The sequence below is a fragment of the Mycteria americana genome, chromosome 1 (genome assembly GCF_035582795.1).
Source record: "Mycteria americana isolate JAX WOST 10 ecotype Jacksonville Zoo and Gardens chromosome 1, USCA_MyAme_1.0, whole genome shotgun sequence".
NCBI classification, from domain to species: domain Eukaryota; kingdom Metazoa; phylum Chordata; class Aves; order Ciconiiformes; family Ciconiidae; genus Mycteria; species Mycteria americana.
The window spans coordinates 147,062,778-147,084,383 of NC_134365.1; the positions used below are offsets into that span (position 1 = coordinate 147,062,778).

General features: G+C 44.5%; 1 protein-coding gene across 6 annotated transcripts; it reads right to left on the reverse strand.

Annotated features, from left to right (window-relative positions):
• Positions 1-154: 154 nt before the first annotated feature.
• Positions 155-20,617, reverse strand: PLCXD1 (phosphatidylinositol specific phospholipase C X domain containing 1). 6 transcript variants are annotated; one of them, XM_075523200.1, is made up of 8 exons: positions 20,484-20,617; positions 19,483-19,742; positions 15,626-15,768; positions 11,430-11,566; positions 8,031-8,159; positions 6,704-6,859; positions 2,970-3,153; positions 156-1,994 (listed from the first exon to the last, which is right to left on the reverse strand). In XM_075523200.1, exons 3-8 carry the CDS (start codon positions 15,735-15,737, stop codon positions 1,702-1,704), a joined length of 1,011 nt encoding a protein of 336 aa, XP_075379315.1. In that variant the 5' UTR covers positions 15,738-15,768; positions 19,483-19,742; positions 20,484-20,617; the 3' UTR covers positions 156-1,701. The 6 variants fall into 6 exon arrangements, with proteins under 6 accessions (XP_075379299.1, XP_075379315.1, XP_075379331.1 ...); XM_075523216.1 differs by lacking the exons at positions 19,483-19,742; positions 20,484-20,617 and adding exons at positions 13,744-14,059; positions 14,933-15,097 and having other exon boundaries at positions 11,430-11,562; positions 15,626-15,762; XM_075523209.1 differs by lacking the exons at positions 19,483-19,742; positions 20,484-20,617 and adding an exon at positions 14,933-15,097 and having other exon boundaries at positions 15,626-15,762.
• Between the last annotated feature and the right edge of the window lie 989 nt (positions 20,618-21,606).

Here is a 21,606-nt window from a genome sequence, read left to right on the forward strand (position 1 = left end):
TTTGTGTGAAATGATTTTACAAAGGAAAAAAAAAAATGAAAACCTGATCCATTACCTGAATTATGAATTACTACTGGGAAACAGTAAAACAATCGGTATCGCAGAAAGTAGAAGCAAAACTATTTCAGTCCATATTACACAAAAACATCAAGTTTTATTAGATAGAGTAACAAGCCACTTGAGGATACAAAAGATAGGCAGAAAAACATTCTGAGTGTATAACATAACACTGCATGCAGGTAGTGACTCTAAAAATAATAATCAAAACTGAATGACTACTCAGTGTGAAGTACACAGAGGCAAGAACAAGGATAAAAAGCACTGTAAACAAGCGTTAAGAAAGTCTTTGTAAGTGGAATGTTTGGGTTTTTTACTCCTACATATTCTGCAATTGCAAGAGATTGCATGAGGAGGTAGCATCTTAGCCTTTCATGCTGAGAAGTCTAGGGTGGGCATGATCTGATGTCAAGTAGCAGTTGATCTGAAACTTCTGCAAATGCCTACTGCAAACATGAACATCTTGCCAGACATTTCAACTCAGCTTTTGCATATAAAGTGCATCTAAAAAGTGAGGTATATTGATGAAGCTGCATAGTGAATTTTATACAATGCCTGGTTTTGGTTTAGTTCTGATGCTTGCCATTTCTCTTACCTTCATGACCATCTGTTATTGCACATTTCATTTTAAAAAAATAGGAAAATAGCATTAATATGCAATGACAAACAACATTAGTTTTTACATAAGCAAAAAATACTTATTGAGAGGAAAAATAACTATAGAGCTACTCAAAACAGGTAAATAAAAGACCAGTTGTGAAATGCCAAATGAGCGTGACAGAAGCCAAGAATCTATATTTTTAGAGCAGTCTGAGTTTAGATAAGGAATGTTTCATATGTGTTTATTTTCAATGTAAGGCATATTTTAGCAACACCTAATAAAACACATTTCATTACCACAGACAAAACTGTCTAGAGGCCTAGTTTTGGTATCTTTATCACTGCAGAACTGGCATGAGTGATAAGAAGAGTAAGTGTTGAAATATACATGCCTCTTACAAATCATAAAGAATTTTGCGACTACCCTGTTGGTAAGTGGCTCACAACTGATACTCGGCACACAACAACAGTACAGCCGCTTCTAGATCTGTAACGTTAATGATGTGTTGGTGAATATATAAAAATCATGTCAAATAGGATTGTCAATACAGTATCTCTGATATATCAAAAATATTTTTAAACTGTCCGTTTTGGATATTTAACACAAACTATGAAAACAGACAAGTCAGTTTCACACTGATATAAAATACTAAGAATTGGGGTTGCAAGCAGTGCAGAGTATCTTTACAATTATAAGAAAGATAAAATCTTATCACAAAATAATTCATGCAGCTACTGACATATTTCTCCTTGCTCATATGTAAAATAAAATGGGATTAAGTTCTTGGGACTTTGAATATTGCCAACTGCTACAGAATCTAAGCACCTCCAAGTAAATTATACCTATACCATAGTTCTCTGGAGACTTCAGCCAGGTCTGCCTGCTCTCTTTTCTGCAAAAAGGCCTTGAAACGCTGATGATGTTGAGAGCACTTTTCTTACTGAGTCTTTAACTGGTTTAAGTTAACTGGACCTTTATGGGATCCAAGATGTTTAAACCAGGACACATTAAATGCAGACAAAGCCTTTTCAGCTTTTCACAGATTAAGAAGCTGAGAATGAAATGCTATTTGTTCCAGCCCCTTTACTTTGACAGTGTAATGGAGGATTAATTTTTGTGTTAAGTTCTATCACATCTTTTACAAAATCTTCATTTCCTATGAAGTCCCCAGCAATGATGTTAATACAGTCTTTTTTTGGTCCTGGATACTGCTGCTTTATCCAGATTTTCAAGTATGGAAGACTCCGGAGTGTCATTTTCTTCAACGATCCAAATGGGTGTATGAGAATATACCTTAAATTTTCAGTAAGGTTAATCCCTGCTACAAAGAATTTTTCTGAAACAAAAATCAGAAGGCGAGACATTAAATATTTCTTTGAGGAGAACAGAAACTGCTCAGCATTGCATTAACTCCAGATCTCGTTCCTCTGGGAATCATTAAAACACTAACTTTACAGCCTTTCTGTATTGTTTCATATCCCTAGAACTATTTCAGTAGACTGTCCCCCCTTGTTGCAACTGCATGCTGTAGTAAATAGTTACTGAACCAAGCTCAGTTATTGAATCATTTCAGAGTAGCTAAATTTATCTAAATTATTCATTGCAGACTAAAGGTTCTCCACTAATTAGTCCTCCTTTGTAAATTATGTTTGTTTCTGCAAGGGTTGCTTCTAAATACTTAGCCTTCCCCCGTGACGGACGGGAACGCAGGGTGCACCCAGAGGAGCGTTCTCCTTTGGCTGGGGAGTGTGCTTTTGAAGCAGTTCTCCCCTGCGTCACCCCATGGGTGCACATGGCAGAGCTGCATCAGGGGTTATGAACTGAATTTCTTTCAGCTTAGACTACCCCAGCTTGCTTGAGCTCTGCTATTTCCTGGCGTAGCTACAGCCTTCATGCACCATTCTTGTAGGGGTTTCTTTTTACAACAAGGACAGCATAATGCATTTCCCTCATCATCAGCGCTGCCTAAAGCGGCAAGCACGGGATTGAGGAAGCAGTCTCCTGCCTGCGAGAAGGGCACGACAGCACCAGTGAGCTGGTCTGTGCTGAGGGCTTCTTTTCCATGGGATCACGCAAGTGAAGCAGCTGCCACAGCCTATGCACGGACGTACGCTGCCGCGTGTATTTGCACCACCAAAGATGAATGTTGCACTTGCCCGTGGGTGGGCAGAGCACTCGGCAACATGAGTGCGTCTTGTGCACACAGCGTGCACAAAGTGGTTATATCCTGCAATGCTGTGATCGCCCAGCTTCCTAGTTTTGCATTGCTGTATGTGCCCCTTGTTTCCTCCGAGAGACTCCCTGTGCCTACCTGGACGGCCCATCTGCTTCATGTGCTCTAAGTAATGGATAAGAGCACGAGTGGCAGTTTTGTTTCCCCACCAGTATGGGATCGTGGGCCAAAGCTCACAGTGCTCCTCCACTTCCACGTCCTCTTCATATGAGACTATAACCTGATGGCCATGCTGCCACATGGTCCGCAGTGTCGGCACCACCTAAGAAAAAGCGTGCCCAGGTTGAAGTCAACAACGCGAGGGTGTTCCTGAAGTTCAAATACTGACGTGTGACATTGCCTCGGTAGAGAGGCACTGATTCAGTTCAAATAAAGCTTTTAAGCATACAGCCCAGTAGGTCGTTGGCTGAGTTACAAGCTGCAGGGGCAATAGGAGCCTGGGAACTTCAGCAGGTTCCTCCTTTCCTCAAACAATTCAACTATGGTAAAGTACGTAACTCAAGGTATTACACCTGTGTAACAAGAAACCATCCCCCTGTTGGCCCTCATGCACATACTGCTGCTGAAAATTTGTTGGGAGAGGAAAACACAGGCCATTTGGTGAAAGAGAGGAGGAGGAGGGCAAAGCCCTACACCCAGCTATAGGAATACAGACACACAGAAGCAGGAATAATTTTGGCAAATGCCCCACATCGATCCAAATTTGTCGCTGTAGCCATCAAAGAAAATTGAACTGCTTAAGACTTGGTAAGACTAAACGTAAGTCTTCAAGAGATACATTAATTCTGATTTCTCTAAGTGGAAAGTTTCTGAAATTGGGGTGCCCCAGATGTTTTGAATTGAGAGAGGGGAAGACTTGAGTCAGAAACCTTCTCAGACAGACAGACGGGCTGAAACAGGTCTGTTAAATTTAAGTGTTTCAATATGAAATGACATTTTCCAATCCTCAGAAGTTACAATCGGACAGAATTGAGGCCCTCTGACTAGTTTTATTTGCAAAACCGACTTCTTTAATAGGTATTGTTTTTTTAAGAATGTTGTGCTTAAAAGCTGTGTCTGTTGCTTGTGAAAAAGAAATGGTGGCTTTTTGATGTTCCAATTAACTTACTAATTAAAATAAAAGCCAAAGGCAGTTGAAAATGTTTTATGTAAATCTTTGAAGAGATCCAAGGGTTGAATGAACATGGGAATCCCTCTGACTTCATCCAAGAAAGACAGCATGCAAGCCCCAATTAGGTCAGAAAATACTTCAAAATTAAGACACAAGCTCCTGAAACTACAAAGTCTGTGGTTGACAGAAGCCTTTGCTTTACTCTAGCTGCCTTTCTAAAGCTGGAGCCTCTTTAAAAAAAACAAAAAAAAAAAAACCCAACCAAACAACAAAAGGGGTGTGGGATAAGAGCCAAAAAAAAAAGCTACCAGAAATGTGTACATGAGCACAGGTGCTTATTTTGCAAACAAAGCAGAAGTGAAATTGTAGATGTCTAACAAGGGATTTTTAAACCCTAGTAATCCAGATCAAAGGAAGACACCTTGAATAGTTAAGGCAATTAAAATTTTAAATACAATGTAATGTTGTCACGCCGTGGCCTGTGCCAGTACTACACACAGATCGCTACTTAGCAGTAGCTTCATAAATACTTTGACGCTTACTTTTGTACAGCTCAGAGTTGTGGTCTTGAAAGACAGTAGATACCAGATTATTTTAGAATAAGTGAGCAAGCACTTGGTTATTTGATGTTAAATCTGAATCTGTGATCCTGAAAAAGCCCACAGGTACCTAACCTGCAATATCATTTGCAAAAATGGTGAGATCCATTGTGCTGGCCACAGACCCCACAGAAATAAACTCTTCCTGCTTGGGGGAAGTACCTGGCTTCTCTTTTCTCCAGTCCCCTTCCTCCCTCCCCCTGGACACCACTCAGAAACGTTCTTCTTTCTTCAGTCAGGTGATCTCAAACCCTTCATTCATCACCTTCATTCAACAAACTATTAGCAGCAGCTTGCCCCTTTTGCAATTAATAACTTTTTTTCTTTTTAAGAGCTGGCCATGTGTCTGAAAGCAAATTTGATGGTCTTCTCCAGTATTGCTCTGCTCATCCACGACTTACACACTCAAGTTATTTGGGGAAACAAAACAGTGTCACTCAGGTCTTCAGTTATTCAGCTGAGGCCTGAATATTCAGAATCCCTAGTTTTGCTGAGAATTGTTCTATTTTAACTCTGCTGTACAAAATGCTTTGAAATGGTAATACTCACCCGTTACTGATACACCAGCTTCAAAGGCTGAATTCGAATCGCAAACAGGGTCATCATTATCCTGTACCCCTCACATCTCTAGAGAAAACCCTCTGTTCCTGTGCATCTTTGAAATGTTAATTGTTTAACTGCTAAAAGCTCCCACACCTTGTAAAAAAAAGAGGAAGCTAAAAATCCCAACTTCTAAAATATAGCAATCACATAATTTCTGATTATTTAAATTAAGACTTTTCTAGACATTTGGGTGACTGGAAGCATATTAGGCTGGTTGGAAGGTCAGCTCCAGCTCACGTCCAGGAAAGAAAGTCAGTGCCACCAGAAATGAACTGAGGGCAGAGATGCTATTAAGAGGGACCTTGACAGGCTGGAGACACGGGCAGACAAACCTCATGAAGCTCAACAAAGGCAAATGCAAAGTCCTGCGCCTGAATGGACTAACCCCACGCACCAGGACAGTCTGGGGGCAGCTGGCTGGAAAGCTGCTTTGCAGAAAAGGACCTGGAGGTCCTAGTGGACCAAGCTGAACATGAGCCAGCAGTGTGCCCACGTGGCAAAGGCCAACTGCAAACTGGGCTGTATTAGTAAAGGCACAGACAGCAAGTCAAGAGAAGGGGTTCTTCCCTTCTATTCAGCAGTTGTGGGACTGCATCTCAAGTACTGTCTCCAGCTGGGGCTTCCCCAGTACAAAAAAGTCATTGACGTGCTGGATGCAACGCGCTCCAGCAGCGTGCAACCAGAGCGAGCAGAGGCTGGAGCGTGACATGCAAGGACAGGCTGAGAGAGCTGGGTCTGTTCAGCATGAAGAGAAGACTATGGACAGGTCTTACTGCTGTCTGCAAATACCTAACGGGCAGATGTAGAGAAGATTCCTCAGATATGCATAGCAAAAGGATGAAAGTTAGCAGACACAAGTTACAGCAAAAGCAATTCTGATCAGAGAGATAAGAGAAACATGTTTACTGTGAGAGTGGTAAAATGATGGACCAGTCTGCATAGAAAGGTTGTGGAATCTCCATCCTCAGAGATATTCAAGAATGGACGAGACACAGCCCAACGTAACTTTGAAGTTGGTCCTGCTTTGCATGGTGAGGTTGGACCAGATGACCTCCAGCGGTCACTTCCAACCTAAACTATTATAAATAGCATAAAAATTCATTTATAATTATTGCTGTGAAAAGGCAGAAAATGGATTCTTTAAATTCTATAAATTAAATATAGTATGGACTATATTTATAACATGCACACCCCTCCTTTTCTTTTTTTTTTTTTTAAAACAAAACTCAGGACAGTGGATGACAGTTGTGTCCCTACTATTGTCCCACAACTCAACAGAGATGACAGTCAAATTTAATTCCCTCATCCACACTGTGGGATGTAGGTTTGCTTTATCTCCTCAATTTTACTAGGTAAAGACCTCTCTCTGATGCGACCAACCTACTTTTCCTAGGTTAAAAATACAGTGAAAGTAGAACATATCTAAAAATTTGGAATCAAAGATCTCACCGTAATATATCATTCTTATAAAAGGAGAAAAAAAAGGATCTCATACTTACATTTCTGGGACACAGTTTACACTGGAAAATCTCTTTTATACAGGCAATAAGATGACAATGAAGTTTCTTGGTTAATCCATCAAAATTCCTGCAGGCTAAGATAACAACTTCCTGAGGATGAGTTTCTAACCACCGGAACACTTCCCACAGAATATCCTACAAGAGAAGAGACATGGCAACTTAGAAAATCATCTGTGCTATGGAGGGGAAAGGACATAAAACCAACAATTGATGGTGGGGTAGACTCACAATCGCAATAATAAAAATCAGCGTAGGTTTCCATCTATCAGCCCACAAGGTGGTGCAGAGAGATGCATCCCAGGAAAACCTACCTTCTGCAGGTCTGTGCTGATTTGCTCTGGATGTGGTTCTAGCACACTACACTTAACAGCTTTGTATTTTGATGTTATCCATTAATTTCCTACTGCCTCGAGGCAGGTTAGCAGTAAACCCATCTTCCCAAGCTTCTTTAAGGACAAACAACGCATTAGTGGCAAACTCAAAAACAGGGAAAAGCTCTGTGCTTGCTTAAACGTAACAGGACCCGTTCTCCCATTTGTTATGGGCAATGACAACTTCTTGAAAACCACGTGTAATTAGCAGGGTGGTCAGGCACTACATCTAGCGGTTTACATGAGCATGCCGGTCACCATGAAATCTCCAGACATGAAGGGTTCAGACTCATGAGCGTGAAACCGACGTTCAGCCAGTTAGTCTACAAATGAAAAGCTCCATTAGTTGGCTGTGCCTGGCTATGCACATTCCAGCAAATGGAAAGAAGATGTAAACTACTCCACAGTGACAGAGCACATGCAAAGAGCAACTCACAGTAGTTTCTTCACAGTAGCTGACAGTAATTTGATCATGGGATCCAGACTTGAGTCTCTCTGTCTTTCAGTTAAATACTTTTTCCTCAAAAAAAAGTGTTTCTGTGATTTTATTAGGCTTTTAGTACCTTCTTCTCTTTCATAACTTCTCCCCTTTCTGGGGAAACAGGATTGCCCTGGGTAGCATCCTAGGACAACACAATATAAACCCCAGAAACACCAGGCACTTAGTAGGGGGTAGGTGGTGGAGAGCAAGGCACAGCAACTCCGGTTTGAGGATGAGGAATTGATTGATGCTGAAATCTTACTTGCAGCTGCTGAAACTAACTTCCAGCTCAGTAACCAGCCTCTAGTTTGGCTTTCTCCAGTTTGAAGTCCTCACATCGGAGAAACAAATAACCTACTCAGAAAACCTTGGGCCAGCATTTTCAGATCAGAATGTCTCTTAAATAAAAGAAACAGCACTTTTTTTATAGCCATCCCAAAGGTAAGGACAATACCTGTACAGTAACAGTTGTGTAAACCATATGCACAAAGTACAAATTCATAGATGGATCGTTAGCCTTGTGGGCAATCCTGAAATCCATATATCTAACTCCGGCCTCGAGTTGCTCCGTCACAGTCAGTACCTGAAAGGTGAAACAGAAGGCAAAGGTCCTGAGAGCTTGTAAGGGATTTGTTTCTTTAGTTTAGAAAGCTGAAAGAGGTGTACAAAGTTAGCCCTATGACATTCTTCACAGGTCTTTCATCTTTAAAATGGCACTATATGGCAGCAAGTCACAACTTTGAAGTATTTTACTCTCTGACAAGAGGGATCCCGATTTCCCTGTGGCATATACTGCAGGTACAGATTAGATTAGTTCCAGACCTCTGCCCCTGTTGTGTTCTGAAAGTTAAAGATCCATTAACCTGTGCATAAATACATGATTGCTCTTCACAAGACTATTCGTTTGAACAAAAATTGCAGGTTCAGCACCTTAGAAATGCTGTATTTATTTTATTAGATCAAAGACTTTATCATGGTTGTCTCTGTGGAGCTCACTCATCCCCAACAGAAGGAAAAACAAAAATAGAAAAAAGTACTGCCTATTGTTCTTTTTCAGGATAAAGTCTCTTTAAAAGTTTGAACTAACCTGTGGAAGTCCCACAAAAGAAAGGTCCTCTATTTTCACTTTCCCTTGGACCTCTCCTACTGGATTTGAGGGCTGAATGGAACAGGTGATAAAGCTGAATTTCTGGGGCAAAAAGCCCCAAATAATGTCTCTTATCTATATCAAGGCTCTCTTCACATAAGAAAATAGAATCAATTTAATTAAATATGTGTAAACGCTAATTTGTCTCAGTTCAACCTGCCATGGACAACACTTTTAGGTTTCAGAAAGCATACACTGTCCTGATTTAAGTCAGAAAGGATTCAACAAAAGCTAAATCAATACAAGGTGTTGCACCTGAATAACCACATTCGTAGCTTCAGTGACAAGACAGAACTTCGACACATGGCAGGATGCTCACCCTGCCTAGCTTCAACCATCTAACTTTCTGTTCGTAGGATGGGAATTTACCCCCCGCAGGCTGTGCCTGGGCTGCAGGGCTGGGGAGCAGCCCAGCCCCGCATGCCCCAGGGTGCGGTGGCTTGGGCCAGTAGCTCCCTCTGGGCCTGCTTGGTCTCTACCTGGCTGGAGCAGTTGGAGGAATGATCCATGCCCAAGTCCCACCTTTGCATGGAGTGTGCTGGAGATGGGAATATATATGGCTGTAGGTCATATACAACCTTTGTGGCCAGAAAGAGCACCAGATGAAATGAACTGCCCGTTGGATGAATTTCTTTCTTTCCATTGACTGCATGGGAAAACTAGACAAATTAGACTCCCTAATTAGTCACCTGGATTTGGATACTGAATTAGACAGCATGAACATTGCCCCCAAGGGCAACATTCAAGAGGAAGCCTTGGGGAGCGATGCTGCTCAGTGCTGCAATCTCACGCCAGACATCCAGGGCATGAGTAGAAGTTACACACCTGACATCGGCCATTGCGCAGGAAGATTTGGGCCTCTAGACTGACACCCGTAACAGCCAGGGCTCCAGCCAGGCACCACCTCCTAGGCACACTGGGCCATCCAGGTCCTACCATCGGTAGGGCTCCTTGGTCTCTCTTCTGGATACCAACGGGTGGAGTCACCTCCTCACCTCCTCGCAAAGATAACGTGAGCACCGCAGAGCTAGGGAGGGGCAGGACTGCAGCCGTGCCTCTTTCCCATCAGCGCCGGGCCACTTCCAGCTCAGCACGCTGGGTTCGGACCAGAAAATGACTATAATGATGTAAGGAGCTTGTCTGTCACCAACAGGGTCACTTCACTGGCCAGCCACCCACAAGTTAGGAGGTATCTAAATCTTTTATTGGCTTAAGTCCCAAAGCAAAAAGCAGCACAAGACAAGGCACTGTGCTAAGCGAGTGCCCTTCCACATCAACTCATCACTGCCATTACGTATTCGGTACCTGACAGTGTCTAAGACTCCAGTTTGCCAGGGCTGCTGAAAAACAACAAAAGAAGCCTAGGCATAATTATTGCCATTTATCAATTATTCAGTTATAATTCCCTAATAATGAACTATTCCTTCAATAAGAACAAAAGTGAAAAGACTTTTGGTACCTCTTTGATGCCAGGAAAGTCTGTTCTTTAGAAAAATCTTCAAAAGCTCTATCTTAAATCATGATCCCTAATTTAGTCTTTAACACACATTTGTGAGGAACAGAGAGATAACTACTAGCTTAATATTTAGACATTTTTAAAAATTAACTAAACCTTACCTGAGGGACCACACCTTCATTCTCTTAATCTTTACGGAAAAAAAAATTCCCTTCAACAAGATTTTTGTCTCTGCTGCTGGGTGAAATACTTACACAATATAGATGGGGAAAACAACTGACATCTCACACAACAGTGACAGTAAAAACAACAAGCATTACCTTCGGAACAAAGTGCCTCTTTTGATTATAGTAATATTAAATGTTATTTATAACAACAATAAACATGTGAAAAAGATGATGAGTTGCTAGTACCAAGTAGTCAGCTTTAAGCAACATCTTTGTCTGTGTATCATCCCTGCCTCACCTACATGCTTTTTCCCCACAAAAGAAGATCTGGTATGTATGGCACCTATCTCATACCCCAATATGCTGGTTTTGGCTGGGATAGAGTTAATTTTCTCCATAGTAGCTAGTATGGGCCTATGTTTTAGATTTGTGCTGGAAACAGTGTTGATCACACAGGGATGTTTTCGTTACTGCTGAGCAGTGCTTACACAAAGTCAAGGCCTTTTCTGCTTCTCACCCCACCCCACCAGCGAGGAGTCTGGGGGGGCACAAGGAGTTGGGAGGGGGCACAGCTGGGACAGCTGACCCCAACTGACCAAAGGGCTATTCCATACCATATGGCGTCATGCTCGGCGCCAGAAGGAAGGGGGGGACGTTCAGAGTGATGGCGTTTGTCTTCCCAAGTAACCATTACGCGTGATGGAGCCCTGCTTTCCTGGAGATGGCTGAACACCTGCCTGCCCATGGGAAGCAGTGAATGAATTCCTTGCTTTGCTTTGCTTGCGTGCGTGGCTTTTGCTTTACCTATTAAACTGTTTTTATCTCAACCTACAAGTTTTCTCACTTTTACTCTTCTGATTCTCTCCCCCATCCCACCAGGGGGGAGCGAGTGAGCAGCTGGGTGATGCTTAGTTGCTGGCTGGGGTTAAACAACACCACCCAAGCACGTTATCGCATGAGAGCGCAGATTTCTGGGCAGCAGGCTATTCTTTCATTGCGCACGGAAGACCGTGACCACTCTCAGCACTGCAGCACAAGCTTCAACTTTGCCCAGGCATGACGAGAATGCTAGACAACAGTTACCTGTGTTGTAGACCACTTCATGATAATGGGGTGCACAATGCAGGGCATACATTTGTTTAAGAACTTCACCAGCTTGGATTCATTGCCACTAACAGCAGACTTGTTATCCAAGCAGTAGGTCATAGTGTCATGACTCCCTGTAGAATACAAAAAACAAATGTACAGAAAATGTCATTTCTTAACTACTTAAGACCACAATACGCAGTTATATTGCGTGCGCACACCTGACATGCCACCCCATTTCCAAATCACACACCTATATTGCCCGACAGCCTACGTAGTTATGGCAAAAAGGTGGGCTCTTCTACAGAGGTTGCTCACCTAGCATTACTAAGCTTACTGTGAAATCCTCATGAAGAAAAGGCATCGAGACTTTTCAATAAAGCAGTCCCCATCTAAACTACACATCATTGTTGTATGCCTCAAACCACAATAAAATGGCCTGTTTAAACTAGCATCTTCCACTGAAATAATTGCCTTGATGTGGAAACCCACTTTTTTCAGGGAATAAATAGCTGAAGGATGAATTTATCTAGAATTTGTCCTGTTTTCAGAGTTGTCCAAATGCAGGATTTCATACTCCAATCCCATCATCTCTGCACAGGAAAATATGACTGAAAGCAGAAATTCATCTTACACCTTTGACTGGACCAACTCCTAACTTGGCACTTTAAGCATTTGTATCTTAAATATCTGGTAAAAATGCCCTCCTGAACTAAGCACCCACTTCCCCTACAAAACCAGCCTAAGAGGTGGGCACTTAAAGGTTTCAGAAGCAAATCCAAGTCTAAGTTTAAATGTGATAGATTAACAAGATCCACCATTTATGGACTTCAAAAATTACCTGACTCTTTCCAACACAGGGAATTACATAGGGGCACGCTAAGCATCAGAGCCAAGTACAGCCTGCCCAAATATTTGACCTCTTTGAAGTCTTAATATATCTAATACATCTCTTGCATCATGTTTAGATGAAACTCTGTTGCAACTCACAATTTCTTCAGGACAGGCAACTAGTGATTTTGCTAGTTTCTTCTGTTCCATTATTTCTCCTAATTTCATAAAGCATCAATAAGAAAAGCTAACAACTCAGTGAAGTGACTTGCTGGGATCTTTACAGAGTGTCTGCAAGAAATTTGCATATCACTTTGTTTTTCAAATCTTCTGTCAAACAAACTGTTCACTGGTGCTAGGAACTGCCTTCTTGAATGGTCAGTCTTACTGGTGCCAATGGCAATATTTCTAGTAGCCAAAGAAAAAGGACAAGATTGTATTTGAAATAAAGAAAATTCTTTGAAACTGTCAATAATAGTTTAATGACTCACTCAATTTTTTCACCTTTTAAAATTGGGTTTCTGTCTATTTTCCTGCTTTAAACACCCAAACCAGGCTCACTGCAGATGCAAGATTGATAATGAGGGCATGCAATCGAAGTTTGTCTTAAAAGATGTAAGAGTCAAACCATTAAATACCCATGGACCAAATCCAAGTATGAGAGAAGTGAACAGGATTCCATTGATAGGCATTTGTCCTCGTTTCAGCTGAGATAGAGTTAATTTTCTTTATAGTGGCTGGTATGGGGCTATGTTTTGGATTTGTGCTGAAAACAGTGTTGATAATACAGAGATGTTTTAGTTGTTGCTGCACTGGTCAAGGACTTTTCAGCTTCCCGTGCTCTGCCAGGTGCAGAAGAAGCTGGGAGGGGGCACAGCCAGGACAGTTGATCCAAACTGGCCAAAGGGCTATTCCATACCATATGGCGTCATGCTCAGCATATGGAGCTGGGAAAGAAGAAGGAAGGGGGGACGTTCAGAGTGATGGCGTTTTTCTTCCCAAGTAACCATTACACATGATGGAGCCCTGCTTTCCTGGAGATGGCTGAACACCTGCCTGCCCATGGGAAGGAGTGAATGAATTCCTTGCTTTGCTTCGCTTGCGTGCGCAGCTTTTGCTTTGCCTATTAAACTGTTTTTATCTCAACCCTCGAGTTTTCTTACTTTTGCTCTTCCGATTCTCTCCCCGCAGCCGTGAGCGAGTGGCTGCGTGGTGCTTAGTTGCCGGCTGGGGCTAAACCACGACAGCATTGCATCTCCTGATGCCAATCCACAAACAGATAGTAACCTTTCATTTAGGAGTCTCTTGTGATGTCAGTGAGTTACAGTAATGAAAGGAAGATAGGTATATCCATGACACAACAAATATGATGCAAAGATAGTGAGCTAGCACCAAAACAGGTAGCTTCAGCGCTTTAAGCAACATCTCCCCAGCAGCACTGTGCTGAACCTGGTGCAAACACAACTCTAATTACTGAGACTTGCCTCTGGCTCCTCGTCATGCTTTCAGAATGCACTCGCTCACGTTTCTTGCATGCCTTGTTGTGTTCTCTATCTGAGATAAGCTTCCACTTCCAAACTGGGCTTCCCCCAGTCATTGCTCCCTCTGAAAACCTGCCAGAGCTGTCTTGACCTGGTTGGTCTTGATTTGCTTTTGTTCTGACTTGGGCTAGACCAGTTTTGTAGGTCAGCTGGACAGCCACCAAAATCTTCCAAGCTAATAGCCTGCAATCCTCTGTAAAAGTCCTCCAATGCTTGCTGAAACGGGCTTGTCTTCAACTATTCTTTTCTTCATGCCTCTTCTCCATGCAAGCATATTCACAAGAACAACAAACATTCACAAGAATAACAAGGTGACCATTAGGAGAAGAGCCAGGAAGTCAAAGGCACACATCAGCAGGTTCTCAGCTTTCTACAGTCTCCAAGAACCACCACTGTGAAAGCTTTTTAGAAACAACATGGTTTCTTTTCCACCAAAAAAAACCACTGAGCATGCTACTGACTTTTTGAAGGGTTTTTGCAAAAGGAACAAAAAAGAAAAAAAAAAGGGAAAAAAAAAAAAGAGGAGAATATTACCTTCTTTCTTCTGTCATTAGATACTTATTTTCTGCTCTTGATGGTTAAATAAGAAATCTAGAATTTTTTATAACAACTGTCCTGGGGTCCTCTTACATAGGTGTTATCCAAAACAGAGGTGTGCTTGTTTTGAAGTTAACATCAATTTAAATTACATCTCCAAGAAGTCACCATGAAATATATTTCTGGGTTTCAATTTTAATCAAAACTCCACAGTCCATTAGTTCACGAAGGGCAGGGAAAAAAAAAAAAATCCACCACAGTTCTTGGGTCTTCCCAGGGCTCCACCCACTGAAGACAAGACTTGATTTTTCCCACTATCTCTAATTATATATCTTTGCTAAAGTTAACCTACGATCCTGTAGCCTACATAAAACATTCATCTACACGCTGTGCTGCCTTCCACCCAAACTACCTGTCGCATCTACAGCTGTGAGAGAAAACATGGGCTAGACTTTTCTTTAGTACCATTTTCACTGTGGAGGCAAAGGGAATCACTCAAGAGCTGACAGACCTCCAGTGCCTCCCCACGTGCCAGTGAAAACAGGTGCTCCCATAACTTCTTTGGACAGAATGAGAAAAAAAAAAAATCACCTATTCAAGGCAGCACAGAGAAGCAATAACATCACCAAAGAAAAGCTAATGACACACAGGTCTGAATGTAGAACCAATGAGGACACCAGCTGTAGCGCAGCTGTATTTACGCATAATAGGATGAATCCAGTTTTCGTAAGCAGGGTCATGCAGAAAAGTCACACTCTACATTAATAAAATCGTATGTTAATTAAAAGTCTCCATCCTCCTTTTTTCATACCTTCACAGCCCCTTTTAAACAGTACAAAGAAAAAAATAGTAAGGTAAAATGTTATTTCTCTCCCTTTGGAACCATTTATTATGTAGGAAGTGGCCAGAATGAATTAGGAAAATCTCACCATTGCCCAGGTAAGCAAGTGCTCAGTTTATTAGTGCTTGCGTTAATAATCTGACTAACTATCAATGCACTGATCTGACAAGATGATGCACAGGGACTGCAAAAAAGTCCCTCTTTCTTTCCTTCCCTCAAAAAAAAAAAAAATCCTTTTTTCCCCCTCCCCCCAAGAAACCCCAAACATTACCAACTAAAAGTATTCACATGCATGGACACATCACACAAACCCTCCCCCAAGCCTTTCTCCCACACAGTGACCCAAATAATAAACGTAGCCATCCTGAAATGGGGCAAACAGGATGTTCCAGTGCTTAAATGACATGCTAGCAAAAGAGCAGAGAACAAAAGTTAATCTTTACCTGGAAGAGCTAAGTTATAGAGGGGGATATCCCAGAGGTTCTCTGGTAATCGTGACATCCATTGACCATTTTCATGGCACACGTGAATGGAGGTTTGCAAAGGGCCTTCCATTGGTGCCTGCTCTAGGACTTCATAGGATGTTCTGGGAGGGAAAAAGGAAAGAAAAAGAATAAACCATTCCATATACTGTGGTTGAATTAATGCCATTGCGCCTGTGCAGAACAGATTTATACATGCTGTAATATGTCAACCCTTCTCTTAAGTAGTTGCAGCAAAACGTCAAGAGCTTCTCGGCCACAACATACACTGCTTTGGGTAACATTGTCTCCCAGCACAATGCCAAGGGAGGGTTCCTGCTTCAGGCTCGTAAATTGACCCAACTGAAAGAAAAAACAGAGCCAAGACAAATATGTGCAGCTTTGTCGGTAAGGAGAAATGACTATTGACATTGGCTATTGTGACATCATGAGGAGTAAGCTACCTGCAGTGTGAAACAACGCCTGTTCCCTGACCCTTTGCAGCCCCGGGAGCATGGCAGCGGGACCAATGGCAGGGCCAGGACAGGGGCTGGGTCTGCGACCCCCAGGTCCCTGGAGAACACTTACCTTGAAGCATCAATTCAGCTGCCACAACAATACCTCTATGAAAAGCCTTGACAAAGATGTCAGGACATTGGATTTTCAGGTCATGCTGGCTTCTGAGGTCAAAGAGGAAAATATCCATCTTCTTATTCCCTGTTTTGAGAAGATCTCTTGATGTCTGTTCTTACCACCCCTACTGAGCCCATGATCACAAGTACTTCAGTTTGGTCAGACCTCCCTGAAAACTACTCTGGAACTGTTCTTATTGGATACAAGCCTCTCTGGGATCTTCTGCAAAATTTGCAATGGTCGTGCAGAAGTGCCAGTGGATGACACCCAGCTGAGAAATCATGGTCATCACCAGGGCCTACTAGAGTTATCCTGTTCATTTTTCATTTTATGTTCTCATAGATGATGCAGAACATGAAGCCAAGCTCTCCATGCCGTTTTTTTTTTCCTAGGATGTTCCTGAAGTTCAGGTGGTGTTTTCAGGATGAAAGCCTTCCTTCTTCTCACTGTTTTCAAGGCTTTAGCTATTTTTTCACAGAATCACAGAATCATATAGGTTGGAAAAGACCTTTAAGATCATCGAGTCCAACCATAAACCTAACACTGCCAAAACCACCACTACACCATGTCTCTAAGCACCTCATCCAAACGTCCTTTAAATACCTCCAGGGATGGCGACTCAACCACTTCCCTGGGCAGCCTGTTCCAATGCTTGATAACCCTCTCGGTGAAGAAAAATTTCCTAATATCCAGTCTAAACCTCCCCTGGCGCAACTTGAGGCCATTTCCTCTCGTCCTATCACTTGTTACCTGGGAGAAGAGACCGACCCCCACCTCTCTACAACCTCCTTTCAGGTAGTTGAAGAGAGCGATAAGGTCTCCCCTCAGCCTCCTTTTCTCCAGGCTAAACAGTCCCAGCTCCCTCAGCCGCTCCTCATAAGACTTCTGCTCCAGACCCTTCACCAGCTTCGTTGCCCTTCTCTGCACACGCTCCAGCACCTCAATATCCCTCTTGTAGTGGGGGGCCCAAAACTGAACACAGTATTCGAGGTGCGGCCTCACCAGTGCTGAGTACAGGGGCACGATCACTTCCCTAGTCCTGCTGGCCACGCTATTTTTGATACAAGCCAGGATGCCATTGGCTTTCTTGGCCACCTGGGCACATTGCTGGCTCATATTCAGGCAGCTGTCAACAAACACCCCCAGGTCCTTCTCTGCCAGGCAGCTTTCCAGCCACTCTTCCCCAAGCCTGTAGCGTTGCATGGGGTTGCTGTGGCCCAAGTGCAGGACCTTGCACTTGGCCTTGTTAAACCTCATACAGTTGACCTCGGCCCATCCATCACAGCTATGTAGCAGGACACTTTCTTTTAGATCACGGCACAGTGATTACCTATATTAATATCACACCTTCCTTTTTAATCCTTTTTAAAAAAGCTGTCACTGTGAATGATTCCTTCTTGTCTGCTACAGCAATGGCAGTTAGGTATGTATTTGTACAGGTTTTATGCTCTGCCAAACATCCTCACTGGTCCCTGGGTCCCTTTTGCTGCATGTTGGCACATTCATTCCTGAGATTGCTTCTCCCCAAACTATTCTCTGGGTTGCTTTTGGGAGGTGGTTACTTTTTCTGGATTTACAAGTGAGCCATAATGTTTATATGAAGAACATTTCCTTAAACATGGTGCAATAGATTTTTTTTTTTTTGGCAGTCACACAGGGTCATCTGAAAGGCAACTTTAGGAATTGCATTCCTAAGTTTTATGTCTGTACCGCACGTGACAGATACAATCTGCTTTTATATCTGCCAATGCATGTAGCATCACTCATCCAGCCTGCCTTGCTGTGCCTTTGGTGTGGCTTTGAATTGGTCTCCCTGAGTACTGCTGCCCCAGTTAAGATAAGAATGGGACCACGTCAGCTGACGGAAATGCCCAGCCACCCCTGGCACAGTGACACAGGCTGCACGTGTCTGGTGTGTAACCTGGGGCTTTCCTCCTGGTGAAGAGCAGCTACCTCTGAGGTTATCCATACACACAGGGCCATTGCGTAAGCAGGAGAGAAGTGGTTTAAACCTTCTCTTGCTTCCTTTGTCTCCTTATTTTAAAGAAGAGATATTTGATGGGCCTAGTGCAAAGTCGAGTGGAAAAACTCCCACGGACTTATTTAGAAAAAAAAAGGTGCTGATCTTTTTGTCCTGCATAAGCAAATGGTCTCTGTATGCCACATCTGGTATTCTTATTCTTGGAAAGAAGTTCAGATCTCAGACAGGTCAACTCATCCACCCTCTGGCTCTGCAATTTAACAAGCTGAGCTTCTGCTTCCTGCAGACCCCTTGCTCAGACAACAGATGTCTGCAGCTAATCTTGTCCCCTTTTGCTGCGTTTTGTGCTTCCTTAGACTGCATACCAGGGCTGCTCTGCTCTAGTCTATGTACCATGTAGCATCAGCATGGACAGGGGCTGCAGATGCTTAAAACAACATTGCTATTTAGTAGTTGCAAAAGACTGGATAGTCCTTCTCCTTCCCCAGCTCTGAAGCTGACAGGAGCTGTGAGGATGCAACACTCCAGCATACAGCAGCACTTATGCAGGTCCTGTACACAGACTAGAAACCTAACTATAAGCACTGCTTTTCCTCCTTTCCTCGGGATCCTCAGCTCCCTTTCCAAAGCCTTTGGGGCTGCCTAATTCCTCTGTTCCCCAAAGCCACCCACACTCCCCCAGAGCAGGCATGCAGCCCCCCAGTGAGCAGCAGGGACCCGTAAGCCCCGCTGGCCAGCCACACCTTGGACCAGCACAAGCTCCTTTGCACCAACAGCACGCCCAGGATGCGTCCAAGAGTGCAGGTTTACCTGCTGCCACCCTCTCCTCCCGCTACATGCTCTCACTGCCTCCCTTAGGCTAACGTGGGCACAGTCCCACAGCTAACAGAAAAAAGCTGGGTTTCGGCCATGCTAGTCCCTTACACCAGTTCACCACCGAGTCAGGACAGCCCAGCGCTGGCCCACGCTGAGGAGCCCCCTGCAGAGGCAGCAAGCCCCGCAATCGGCTTTGCCGGGCTGTACAGCAAGACCCCTCGGCGTTGCCTGGCTGAAACCCACGGGCAGCAGGTTCTCAGCCTGGCACAAGCTGCCATCAATGCCCCAATCTCTGCGGGACCAGGACACTTACAAGGAGCCTAGGGCCTGGGGAAAGCCAGCAGAGAGCAGAAACAGCAAGACCAAGCCATGCTGCTGTCCTGCAAACACAGACACGTGAGAGACTCACCTCTCATCCTCCTCTTCCTCTTCCCACCTCCCTCCACAGCACCCTGAGGCTGGGGATGGCAGCCACTGGGAGTGCACGGCAGGAGCAGCAGCACCACAGCTGTCTGCTGATCAAGTCCCGTACAGAAGTGACGGGACCAGATTTTGGCCTGATGCCCTGCGCAATGCAAAGCCCTAGATGCTCACGCCACCACCTCCAAACTCAGCTGCTACCTTGTGTTTGAGATGTGGGGTATCCTTTAGGGAGAAACTGAGGCATGCCTGGAGGAATGAAATTACAACTGTTAGCTACCGCCTCTCATGACTAAATCCTACACTTTGCAAAGGAGAACCGTGTCTTTATTACCCCCTTCCAGACAGGCCAGTCCACCCTACGCACGCTGCCGTGATTAAGTACCCTCACTCCCCTGGTTCACGCCAGCTTTCTGACCTGACCTTGGGCAGTCTGAGTGCAGGCAGCAATTACATTTTGAGGACTCCACTGGGACACAAACAATAAACAAGCAATAAAACACGCAAACGTGCAAAGCCACCAGCGATCACCGTCTTCTAACCTCGGGACACCGAGAGCATCGGGTGGGATCTCACCCGGGTTGCGCCCAAAGCGTGCCTTGCACGTGCAGCCCCGCCAGCCCGGAGCACTGGGCGACGGCCAAACACCACGCCTCTCCGGGAAGGAGATATAATTAATGAATGCTTGGCCATGACATAATTAAAACGCTTGCTGCGGCCGACCCAGAAGCTAAGGAACGTCACGGGAACGACAAGAAACATTTTGACGAGACCTACCTGAACTGCCACAGCGAGGAGCAGCCTGCCAGCCCCGCCAGACACAGGGGCGATACCACGGCAGAGGGGCTCAGCACCCCCCTCCCCGCTGCCGCCCCGCGCTTCCCCGCGCCCAGCGGCTGCGCGGCCCGGCCCGACGCCCCCAACCTCCGGGGAGACGGCTCCCTCCACTCCCCCCCCCCCCCCCCTTTTCTTTTTAATCGTGTTACTTACCCCGATGAACGCCTTCCTTCCCATCCCCGCTCTTCGGGAAGACTCGCGCACCCCAGCTCCCCCCGCGCGCTGCCCGCACCAGCCCCGCGCGCTGCCCGCAGGCGGGCCGGGCTGCCCTGCCCGGGGCAAGTGGCCGCAGGTTTGAGGGAGGTGAGGGAGAGGCGGGAGAGAGGAGGAGGAGGAGGAGGAAGAAGAGGGGAGGCGCTTCTGGGGAAGCGGAGCTGCCTGAAGCGCCCAGCTGAGACACTTGGTGGGGTGAAGATGTATTGCTTCGGGGGGGACCTGCAGGCAGGGGACAGGCAAAGAAATGCCGGGGGACAGCAAGTACCAGCAAGTAGCCATCCTTCAACTGCATTTAAAATCTATTAATTAAAAAATAAGCTTTATGTCTATACCTATTAGTACCTTGATTGCCTGCTTTGTCCAGCAGAGTTTCTGTTTCTTCGGTTTGCAGAGCTAACACGCAATTCACTGATTCTTTCCCTCCTGGTTAGCTTGTGCAGCCCCTCATCCGTGGTGAAATTCACTCATATTTGTTATGGCACCTTGCAGAAATCCAGGCAAGCTCCTCAAAAAGCGTTACTGCGTAAGGAGGCAGGAGGTAAATAAGTGAGTGAATGGCATGTGGGGGCAAACGTGCAAATCCTCGGTGCGGTTTTGGAAGCAGGGTGCCTTCTCAGCCTTCCCAGAGGCTCTCTGATGTGGTGGAGGAAGCTCCTTTACTTCGTCACCCTGTTCCAAAAGCACATTAAAATACACAGTTCCCTAAATAAAGAATGGTGAGCTGAAACTGAAATGGAAAGAATGGACAGAGAAGATTAACTTCCCTTTTCTCCTCCACAGGGGAGTGTTCTAGAGGGTCACCTACGGCAGAACTGGGATCTGACTGCTCCGGGATCATACCGTGACCAGGACTAGGGAAAATTCAGACTGCTGCAGTGTTGTGCTTCTTAATGCAAGGGCGTATTTTCCAGATGCTCCTTTTTCACTATCATCTCATTTTTGCATGAGGCAGAGCAAAAGCAAGAGCAGTGTTCTGGTACAGAGCAATACTTGCTGTGGCAATAGCAGCGGCCAGACGACATTGACATTCAGATAACCGAGTCACTCCTGTTGGTGAGTC

Coding starts and splice junctions, on each gene's coding strand:
- PLCXD1 (XM_075523184.1), bottom strand. CDS start 15,833: ATGGCATTAATTCAACCACAGTATATGGAATGGTTTATTCTTTTTCTT. Junction 8,160..11,429: donor TGAAGTGGTCTACAACACAG/GTAACTGTTGTC, acceptor TTCACCTTTCAG/GTACTGACTGTGACGGAGCA. Junction 1,995..2,969: donor GAAGCAGATGGGCCGTCCAG/GTAGGCACAGGG, acceptor TTTTTGTTTCAG/AAAAATTCTTTGTAGCAGGG.